This window comes from Oncorhynchus nerka, linkage group LG26 (assembly GCF_034236695.1).
Source record: "Oncorhynchus nerka isolate Pitt River linkage group LG26, Oner_Uvic_2.0, whole genome shotgun sequence".
Taxonomy (NCBI): domain Eukaryota; kingdom Metazoa; phylum Chordata; class Actinopteri; order Salmoniformes; family Salmonidae; genus Oncorhynchus; species Oncorhynchus nerka.
Window position 1 is genome coordinate 50,838,370 of NC_088421.1, and position 11,750 is coordinate 50,850,119.

At 40.3% G+C, this 11,750-nt stretch overlaps 1 protein-coding gene across 1 annotated transcript in view; it reads right to left on the bottom strand.

Moving 5' to 3' along the window:
- Window positions 1-11,538, bottom strand: part of LOC135564816 (NACHT, LRR and PYD domains-containing protein 12-like) — a 37,485-nt gene extending 25,947 nt beyond the window's left edge. The window contains exons 1-6 of the mRNA XM_065010886.1: window positions 11,408-11,538; window positions 11,241-11,325; window positions 10,883-11,111; window positions 8,715-10,506; window positions 8,270-8,443; window positions 3,006-3,179 (exon numbers count right to left, since the gene is read on the bottom strand). Coding sequence (XP_064866958.1) covers window positions 3,006-3,179; window positions 8,270-8,443; window positions 8,715-10,506; window positions 10,883-11,111; window positions 11,241-11,325; window positions 11,408-11,475 — 2,522 coding nt within the window. The 5' untranslated portion in view covers window positions 11,476-11,538. The remainder of the gene's footprint in view (window positions 1-3,005; window positions 3,180-8,269; window positions 8,444-8,714; window positions 10,507-10,882; window positions 11,112-11,240; window positions 11,326-11,407) is intronic.
- Between the last annotated feature and the right edge of the window lie 212 nt (window positions 11,539-11,750).

Consider the following 11,750-nt stretch of genomic DNA (forward strand, 5'->3'; position numbering starts at 1 on the left):
CAAACATTTTAAATGTGTCTCTATACTCCAACATTTTGGATTTCAGATCAAATGTTTCATGTGAGGTGACAGTTTATAATGTCACCTTTTATTTGAGGGTAATTTAGTACATACAGTTGAAGTCGGTAGTTTACATACACCTTAACCAAATACATTTAAACTCAATTTTTACAAATCCTGACATTTAATCCAAGTTACAATTCCCTGTCTTAGGTCAGTTAGGATCACTACCTTATTTTAAGAATGTGAAATGTCAGAATAATAGTAGAGAGAATTCTTTTTTTCAGCTTTTATTTCTTTCATCACATTCCCAGTGTGTCAGAAGTTTACATATACTCAATTATTATTTGGTAGCATTGCCTTTAAATTGTTTAACTTGGGTCAAATGTTTCAAGTAGCCTTCCACAAACTACTCACAATAAGTTGGGTGAATTTTGGTCCATTCCTCCTGACAGAGCTGGTGTAACAGAGTCAGGTTTGTAGGTCTCCTTGCTCACACATGCTTTTTCAGTTCTGCCCTCAAATTTTCTGTAGGATTGAGGTCAGGGCTTTGTGATGGCCACTCCAATACATTGACTTTGTTGTCCTTAAGCCATTTTGCCACAACTTTGGATGTTGTCCATTTGGAAGAACCATTTGTGACCAATCTTTAACTTCCTGACTTATGTCTTGAGATGTTGCTTCAATATATCCACATAATTTTCCTTCCCTCATGATGCCTTCTATTTTGTGATGTGCACCATTCCCTCCTGCAGCAAAGCACCCCCATAACATGATACTGCCACCTCTGGGTTCACGGTTGGGATGGTGTTCTTCGGCTTGCAAGCCTCCCCCTTTTTCCTCCAAACATAACGATGGTCATTATGGCCAATCAGTTATTTTTTTCATCTGACCAGAGGACATTTCTCCAAAAGTATGATCTTTGTCCCCATGCGCAGCTGCAAACCGTAGTTTGGCTTTTTTTATGGCGGTTTGGGAGCAGTGGCTTATTGCTTGATGAACAATCTTTCAGCTTATGTTGATATAGGACTCATTTTACTGTGGAAATAGATACTTTTGTACCTTTTTCCTCGAGCATCTTCACAAGGTCCTTTGCTGTTGTTCTGGGATTTATTTGCCACAAAGTAAGATAATCTCTAAGAGACAGAACATGTCTCCTTCCTGAGTGGTATGACAGCTGTGTGGTCCCATGGTGTTTATATTTGCGTACTATTGTTTGAACAGATGAACGTGGTACCTTCATGCATTTGGAAATTGCTCCCAAGGATGAACCAGACTTGTGGAGGTCTACAATATTTTTTCCGAGGTCTTGGCTGATTTCTTTTCATTTTCCCATGATGTCAGGCAAAGAGGCACTGAGTTTGAAGGTAGGCCTTGAAATACTTCCAAATTATGTCAATTAGTCTATCAGATGCTTCTAAAGCTATGACATGATTTTCTGGAATTTTCCAAGCTGTCTAAAGGCACAGTCAATTTACTGTATGTAAACCTCTGACCCACTGGAATTGTGATACAGTGAATTATAAATGAAATCATCTGTCTGTAAAAAAGTGTTTGAAAAATGACTTGTGTCATGCACGAAGTAGATGTCCTAACCGACTTGCCAAAACCATAGTATGTTAACAAGAAATTTGTCGAGAGGTTCAAAAACTAGTTTTGATGGCTCCAACCTAAGTGTATGTACACTTCCCACTTCAACTGTATGTGTTTCACGATTAAATATGAAATTCTGATGATGCCATGATTAAGAAAAATCATGAATGAATCATGAAAAACAATGAGTGAGAAAGTTCCAGAAGCTACAACAAAACATGCTAACCTCTCACCATTACCAATAACAGAGGTTACAACAAAACATGCTAACCTCTCACCATTACCAATAACAGAGACTACAACAAAACATGCTAACCTCTCACCATTACCAATAACAGGCTACAACAAAACATGCTAACCTCTCACCATTACCAATAACAGAGGCTACAACAAAACATGCCAACTTCTCACCATTACCAATAACAGAGGCTACAACAAAACATGCTAACCTCTCATAATTACCAATAACAGAGGATACAACAAAACATGCTAACCTCTCACCATTACCAATAACAGAGGCTACAACAAAACATAATAACCTCTAACCATTACCAAACAGAGGCTACAACAAAACATGCTAACCTCTCACCATTACCAATAACAGAGGCTACAACAGAATATGCTAACCTCTTACCATTACCAATAACAGAGACAACAACAAAACATGCTATCCTCTCACCATTATCAATAACAGAGACAACAACAAAACATGCTAACCTCTCACCATTACCAATAACATAGGCTACAACAAAACATGCTAACCTCTCACCATTACCAATAACAGAGGGGTCTGATCTTTGTGCCTCTGTAACTTTCTCATTCATCATCATTCAAGATTCATTAATTATTAATCATAATCATAGTAGTATCCACATGAATGTAGAAGTGTTCAGAAACATCTTCTATTCTTACTGACAATACAAGTGAAGTGACTCCAAAATGACAGGACATTATTCACCATTTAGTTTCTATTAGGAAAAACATCCAAAACACAACCAAGACAAACTGGAAATACATTCAACAAGTTAGTAGAATCACAAGCTTGACAATCACTGCAGGCTTGGAATATGGGACCAAATACTAAACTCATCACTACATTAATACACTATAAGTGAACTTGTCCGAATATTTACAACTTTTTCAAATTGGTGAACTACCTACAGAAAGTGCTTTCCTTTCTTAACAGTAACACAGATATGTATGAAAATACCCTCAAATAAAATGTGACATTCTGTACTGTCACCTAACATGAAACATTCTATCTCAAATCCAAAATGCTGGAGGAAAGCACCTCATGTAAAACTGTAAGCTTCACTGTCCAAACACATATGCTGTGGACTATGTGTGTCTGGTAAACACATGTGGATCTGGTGAACAGTTATCACTTGTTGACCAACTACAGGAATACTGACCTCAGAGTCTCCAGTTTACAGTGGGGATTCCCCAGTCCAGCAGAGAGCAGCTTCACTCCTGAATCCTTCAGGTCATTGTTACTCAGATCCAGCTCTATCAGGTGTGAGGGGTTTGACCTCAGAGCTGAGACCAGAGAATCACAGCCTTCCTCTGTGACTAGACAGCCTGACAGCCTGACAAAAAGTCAAATCATATTAAAATCACAATGCTATTCTTTGGAGGTGAAAATACTGTCAGTATATTTTTTCAACATATTCAGATACATCAGTGTCCTGAAACCTTACATATATATTTATAAATTAATGTATCATCATTAAAAATTACACATGATCAAAATATTGCCTGCAGATAGAAACATATATAGTACAAATATTATAGTAGACTGACCAGACCAGTTTAAAAATCAATATCAGTCAAAAGACAGACAGTGAGGTATCAGATTTAGATTGTATTGAGTATACAGTCCACACCATATCTATTTAGACAGTGAGGTATCAGATTTAGATTGTATTGAGTATACAGTCCACACCATATCTATTTAGACAGTGAGGTATCAGATTTAGATTGTATTGAGTATACAGTCCACACCATATCTATTTAGACAGTGAGGAATCAGATTTAGATTGTATTGAGTAAACAGTCCACACCATATCTATTTAGACAGTGAGGAATCAGATTTAGATTGTATTGAGTATACAGTCCACACCATATCTATTTTGACAGTGAGGTATCAGATTTAGATTGTATTGAGTATACAGTCCACACCATATCTATTTAGACAGTGAAGCAAACATTTTAAATGTGTCTCTATACTGCAAAATTTTGGATTTCAGATCAAATGTTTCATGTGAGGTGACAGTTTATAATGTCACCTTTTATTTGAGGGTATTTTAATACATACAGTTGAAGTCGGTAGTTTACATACACCTTAACCAAATACATTTAAACTCAATTTTTACAATTCCTGACATTAAATCCTAGTTCAAATTCCCTGTCTTAGGTCAGTTAGAATCACTACCTTATTTTAAGAATGTGAAATGTCAGAATAATAGTAGAGAGAATTATTTTTTTCAGCTTTTATTTCTTTCATCACATTCCCAGTGCGTCAGAAGTTTACATAAACTCAATTAGTATTTGGTAGCATTTCCTTTAAATTGTTTAACTTGAGTCAAATGTTTCAAGTTGCCTTCCACAAACTACTCACAATAAGTTGGGTGAATTTTGGCCCATTCCTCCTGACAGAGCTGGTGTAACTGAGTCAGGTTTGTAGGTCTCCTTGCTCACACATGCTTTTTCAGTTCTGCCCTCAAATTTTCTGTAGGATTGAGGTCAGGGCTTTGTGATGGCCACTCCAATACCTTGACTTTGTTGTCCTTAAGCCATTTTGCCACAACTTTGGATGTTGTCCATTTGGAAGAACCATTTGTGACCAATCTTTAACATCCTGACTTATGTCTTGAGATGTTGCTTCAATATATCCATATAATTTTCCTTCCCTCATGATGCCTTCTATTTTGTGAAGTGCACCATTCCCTCCTGCACCAAAGCACCCCCATGATACTGCCACCTTTTTATTTTTTAATTTTTTATTTCACCTTTATTTAACCAGGTAGGCTAGTTGAGAACAAGTTCTCATTTGCAACTGCGATCTGGCCAAGATAAAGCATAGCAGTGTGAACAGACAACACAGAGTTACACATGGAGTAAACAATTAACAAGTAAATAACACAGTAGAAAAAAAAGAGTCTATATACAATGTGTGCGAAAGGCGTGAGGAGGTAGGCGAATAATTAAAATTTTGCAGATTAACACTGGAGTGATAAATGATCAGATGGTCATGTACAGGTAGAGATATTGGTGTGCAAAACACCAGAAAAGTAAATAAATAAAAACAGTATGGGGATGAGGTAGGTGAAAATGGGTGGGCTTTTACCAATAGACTATGTACAGCTGCAGCGATTGGTTAGCTGCTCAGATAGCTGATGTTTGAAGTTGGTGAGGAGATAAAAAGTCTCCAACTTCAGCGATTTTTTTGCAATTGCTCCAGTCACAGGCAGCAGAGTACTGTAACGAAAGGCGCCAAATGAGGTGTTGGCTTTAGGGATGATCAGTGAGATACACCTGCTGGAGCGCGTGCTATGGATGGGTGTTGCCATCGTGACCAGTGAACTGAGATAAGGCGGAGCTTTACCTAGCATGGACTTGTAGATGACCTGAGCCAGTGGGTCTGGCGACGAATATGTAGCGAGGGCCAGCCACTAGAGCATACAAGTCGCAGTGGTGGGTGGTATAAGGTGCTTTAGTGACAAAACGGATGGCACTGTGATAGACTGCATCCAGTTTGCTGAGTAGAGTGTTGGAAGCCATTTTGTAGATGACATCGCCGAAGTCGAGGATCGGTAGGATAGTCAGTTTTACTAGGGTAAGCTTGGCGGCGTGAGTGAAGGGAGGCTTTTGCTGCGGAATAGAAAGCCGACTTTGATTTGATTTTCGATTGGAGATGTTTGATATGAGTCTGGAAGGAGAGTTTGCAGTCTAGCCAGACATCTAGGTACTTATAGATGTCCACATATTCAAGGTCGGAACCATCCAGGTGGTGATGCTAGTCGGGCATGCGGGTGCAGGCAGCGATCGGTTGAAAAGCATGCATTTGGTTTTACTAGCGTTTAAGAGCAGTTGGAGGCCACGGAAGGAGTGTTGTATGGCATTGAAGCTCATTTGGAGGTTAGATAGCACAGTGTCCAATAACGGGCCGAAAGTATATAGAATGGTGTCGTCTGCGTGAGGTGGATCAGGGAATCGCCCAGCAAGCGCAACATAATTGATATATACAGAGAAAAGAGTCGGCCCGAGAATTGAACCGTGTGGCACCCCATAGAGACTGCCAGAGGACCGGACAGCATGCCCTCCGATTTGACACACTGAACTCTGTCTGCAAAGTAACTGGTGAACCAGGCAAGGCAGTCATCCGAAAAACCGAGGCTACTGAGTCTGCCGATAAGAATATGGTGATTGACAGAGTTGAAAGCCTTGGCAAGGTCGATGAAGACGGCAGTACTGTCTTTTATCGATGGCGGTTATGATATCGTTTAGTACCTTGAGTGTGGCTGAGGTGCACCCATGACAGGCTCGGAAACCAGATTGCACAGCTGGAGAAGGTACGTGGATTCGAGATGGTCAGTGACCTGTTTGTTGACTTGGCTTTCAAGACCTTAGATAGGCAGGGCAGGATGGATATAGGTCTGTAACAGTTTGGTTCCAGGGTGTCTCCCTTGAAGAGGTGTATGACTGCGGCAGCTTTCCAATCCTTGGGGATCTCAGACGATATGAAAGAGAGGTTGAACAGGCTGGTAATAGGGGTTGCGACAATGGCGGCGGATAGTTTCAGAAATAGAGGGTCCAGATTGTCAAGCCCAGTTGATTTGTACGGGTCCAGGTTTTGCAGCTCTTTCAGAACATCTGCTATCTGGATTTGGGTAAAGGAGAACCTGGAGAGGCTTGGGCGAGGAGCTGCGGGGGGGCGGAGCTGTTGGCCGAGGTTGGAGTAGCCAGGCGGAAGGCATGGCCAGCCGTTGAGAAATGCTTATTGAAGTTTTTGATAATCATGGATTTATCGGTGGAGACCGTGTTACCTAGCCTCAGTGCAGTGGGCAGCTGGGAGGAGGTGCTTTTGTTCTCCATGGACTTCACAGTGTCCCAGAACTTTTTGGAGTTGGAGCTACAGGATGCAAACTTCTGCCTGAAGAAGCTGGCCTTAGCTTTCCTGACTGACTGCGTGTATTGGTTCCTGACTTCCTGAACAGTTGCATATCACGGGACTATTCGATGCTATTGCAGTCCGCCACGGATGTTTTTGTGCTGGTCGAGGGCAGTCAGGTCTGGAGTGAACCAAGGGCTGTATCTGTTCTTAGTTCTGCATTTTTTGAACGGAGCATGCTTATCTAAAATGGTGAGGAAGTTACTTTTAAAGAATGACCAGGCATCCTCAACTGACGGGATGAGGTCAATGTCCTTCCAGGATACCCGTGCCAGGTCGCTAGCGTCCCACCTAGGCTAACATCCGGTGAAATAGCATAGCACAAAGATACTAAATGCACAAATCGTAATGTTAAACTTTCTTGTAAATACATGTATCTAACATCATTTAAAAGCTTAACTTCCTCTTAATCCAATCACCATGTCAGATTTTTAAAATGCTTTTCAGCGAAAGCAATCTTACGATAATCTGACGACACACAAGTATTACAAGCATTTTCCATCCAAACATTAGCGTCACAAAAAGCCAGAAATAGCACTAAAATAATCCATTACCTTTGAAGATCTTCTTCTTTCTGTAAAAGCAAAGTCCAAGTATACGGATCTCCAAGAGATTATTTGTGAGATTGAATGAGACAGTGATACAGAAATTCCAGATGATCTATCAGATTGTGTGTCAAGTGTGGATAGCAACTTTGAGTACATGTTTCTGCGTGGTGAAGATGCCATTCTCGATTGGTAAGTATTTCTCATGCAGTTGTTTGAAATATTTGACATATATATTTATATATTCAGTAATGAAATGTGTGTATTGTTGGTGACATGGCTTAGCCTTTGTGTTCCTATATATAAATAATGTAGTTTATCTAAGCATGAAATGTTTGTTGGTCACATGGCTTTGCCTTGTGTGTGTCTGAACCTCATCTGTGTTTCTGTGTCTTTATTTCACAGTCCCAGTCCCTCTGATTCTGATTGGGAGCCCCCACTGAAAGGAGCTGGACCATCTAGCCGGACCCCTGCTGTCTCCGGCTCCACACCTACCCCCGCCAGAAGCTACAACAAAACATGCTAACCTCTCACCATTACCAATAACAGAGGCTACAACAAAACATGCTAACCTCTCACCATTACCAATAACAGAGGCTACAACAAAACATGCTAACCTCTCACCATTACCAATAACAGAGGCTACAAAAAAACATGCTAACCTCTCAACATTACCAATAACAGAGGCTACAACAAAACATGCTAACCTCTCACCATTAGCACGCTGCATTTAGTTTCTATCAGGAAAAACATCCAAAATACAACCAAGACAAACTGCAAATTAATTCAACAAGTTAGTAGAATCACAAGCTTGATGTAATCACTGGAGGCATGGAATATGGGACCAAATACTAAACGTATGACTACTTTAATACATTATAAGTGAATGTGTAATAGTAATTACGACTTTTTCAAATGGGAGAACTACATACATAAAGTATCTGTATCTGATAATACTGACCTCAGAGTCTCCAGTTTACAGTGGGGATTCCCCAGTCCATCAGAGAGCAGCTTCACTCCTGAATCCTTCAGGTCATTGTTACTCAGGTCCAGCTCTCTCAGGTGTGAGGGGTTTGACCTCAGAGCTGAGACCAGAGAAGCACAGCCTTCCTCTGTGACTCTACAGCCTGACAGCCTGACAAAGAGATCATCATGACTTCACAAACACACTGTTTATTTAACACCAGTAGTGTAGAAGGACAATGGCAGATGCATTTGTTTATTTTCCCAAACAACATATAGATTCATCTTCCGTTTCCTAGAATTGTATGGTCATAATGTTATACTAATGTGAAAATCAATGCATTTATTCAGTATGTTTTTCAATACAATATTATATACATATTATAATACATATTTTTCTCTTACTGAATATTTCTTCCTTAAATGTCCTTCTATGTACTCACAGAACAGCTCTGGAGGCTTTGACCACTGGCATCAGCCTCAGAAGACCTTCCTCTGATCTGGAGTATTTCTTCAGGTCAAACACATCCAGCTCCTTTTCTGAAGTCAGCAACACAAAGACCAGAGCTGACCACTGTGCAGGTGACAGGTTGGGTTTTGAGAGACTTTCTGATCTCAGGTAGCTTTGGATCTCCTCCACTAGAGAATGGTCATTCAGTTCATTCAGACAGTGGAACAGATTGATGCTCCTCTCTGGAGAGGGATTCTCCCTGATCTTCCCCTTGATGTATTTGACTGTTTCTTCATGGCTCTGTGAGCTGCTTCTTGTCTTTGTCAGTAGACCTCGTAAGTGCTTCTGATTGGACTCCAGTGAGAGGCCCAGAAGGAAGCGGAGGAACAGGTCCAGGTTTCCCGTCTCACTTTGTAAGGCTTTATCCACAGCACTCTTGTAGAAAGTAACTTTACGCCTTTGTTTGATCCTCACAGAAAAGTTCCTGGACGTTGATTGCAGTTTGTCCATTACATTCTCATTGTTGTTGATGAATGAGAGGAACACATATACAGCAGCCAGAAACTCCTGAATGCTCAGATGAACAAAGCAGTACACCTTGTCCTGGTACAGCCCACATTCCTCTTTAAAGAGCTGTGTGCACAATCCTGAGTACACTGAGGCTTCATTGACATCAATGCCAGCATCTTTCAGGTCTTCTTCATAGAAAATCAGATTGCCATTCAAAAGCTGTTGAAAAGCCAGTTTTCCCAGTGACAGAATGCTCTTTTTATTCCAGTGTGGACCTGTCTCTTCATTCCCAAGATACTTTTCATTCTTCTGTTTGGTATGAAATACCACAAGGTGTGTGTACATCTCAGTCAGAGTCTTGGGCATCTCTTCTCTCTTATTTTTCAGCATGTGTTCAAGGACTGTTGCAGAAATCCAACAGAAGACTGGAATGTGGCACATGATGTGGAGGCTCCTTGATGTCTTTATGTGTGAGATGATTCTGCTGGCCAGGTCCTCATCACTAAATCTCTTCCTGAAGTACTCTTCTTTCTGTGGGTCATTGAACCCTCGTACCTCTGTCACCTGGTCAACACATCCTGAAGGGATCTTATTGGCTGCTGCAGGTCGGGTAGTTATCCAGATGAGAGCAGAGGGAAGCAGATTTCCCTTCATGACATTTGTCAGCAGAACATCCACTGAGGTTGACTCTGTGACGTCACAACAGATCTTGTTCTTCTGGAAGTCTAGGGGCAGTCGGCACTCATCCAGACCATCAAAGATGAACAAAACTTTGTACTTGTTGTAGATGGAGATTCTAGATGTTTTGGTTTCAATTGAGAAGTGATTGAGAAGTTCAATGAAAGTGTGTTTCTCCTCTTTCATCAAATTCAGCTCCCTAAAAGGGAATGAAAATACAAATTGGACATCCTGATTTGCTTTTCCTTCAGCCCAGTCCAGAATGAACTTCTGCACAGAGACTGTTTTTCCAATGCCAGCGACTCCCTTTGTCAGCACAGTTCTGATACGTTTGTCTTGTCCAGTTAAGGGTTTGAAGATGTCGTTACATTTGATTGCAGTCTCTGGTCTTGCTTGTTTCCTGGTTGTTGTCTCAATCTGTCTCAGCTCATGTTCATTATTGACCTCTCCTGTTCCACCCTCTGTGATGTAGAGCTCTGTGTAGATCTTATTGAGAAGTGTTGGGTTTCCTTGTTTAGCGATCCCCTCAAATACACATTGAAACTTCTTCTTTAGATTAGATTTGAGTTCACGTTGGCAAATCACAGCAAGCTCATCTGAATGAAGAAATAACACAGAGGATATTAATATTACGTCTGTTTTAATGTCTACAGTATTGTAGGACTGTTATAAAGTTGTACATTATAATAATTTATTATCTTAACTGACTGTAAAATGTGTAAATGTTTTCATAATCATTACAGACTGGTGTGACTGATTATATTATTATTGGTATTATTGATGGTATTATTAATGTTCTCTCTCTCTAAATTAATTACCACAACACATCCCTGCTGCTACTTGATGAGGTCACTAGGTGTTGTGTTAAGGCTGCTACAATATCATTGAGTTACACAGCTACTTTAGCTGTACTTTAGCTACAGCTTTTAAATGTTATAAAACAGCATTCAACATGAGGCAGACAGATCTTACATTTCTCCAGTGTGTCAGCAAGCTCCTTCTGGTTCATTTTCCTCAGGATGTGCAGTGTGATCTTCAGAGCCCCCTCTCTGGCACTGCTCTCCTGCTGCTCATCTTCAGCATCCACCACTTCCTTATCCTGCTTCTGACTCTCAAAGCCTTCTGGGAGTTCTGGACTAAGAATCCTCTTGAACATCTTCAGCTCGTTCTTCACAAATGTCATAATTTTCTCTTCAAGCAACTGAAATAAATCAAGTAAATAAGTTAAGCAAGAGAATAAATGCTTTCTCATTAACACATTAATGAATGATTGACAGATTAACTTTACTTGAGGTAAACAAAAACAAATGTAAATTACAGGACCACATACACTGAATATGGAGGCCAGGTCTGTTTGATGACTCTGGGAAGACTGACCACTGAGAATCTCTGACTCTGATCTCTTCTGTTGGTTTCTGTGGACAAAACATGAGATTATATCTCCTCATCCAGGGAGTACAGTGTTGTTTAACTCACTGACCCATGAGTTATTCTTACCTTTGTTCAGTAGAAAAGTCTCCCTCTCTAAACTGTAAAGGTTGAACCATAGACCCGTCACTCTTCATGGACACACAGCTGGGAACAGGGGAGGCTGGTCTCTCCTGCTTGATTGGTCTTCAACACAACAGAGACAAACATTACATCTCTCATCTACTCTGAGCTCAGATGGGGAAACATAACAACAGTTCCATTCCAAAACGCTATATGTCACTTTTCAGAAATGTTTGTAAATGAGCTTTTATTGTTTAAAGAAGTTATGAAAGAAATTGTTGTCTTTTGTTGTTCACTATCTAATCATTACATTGGATTGTTCAATGACAGACATGTATTTGTTTACAAT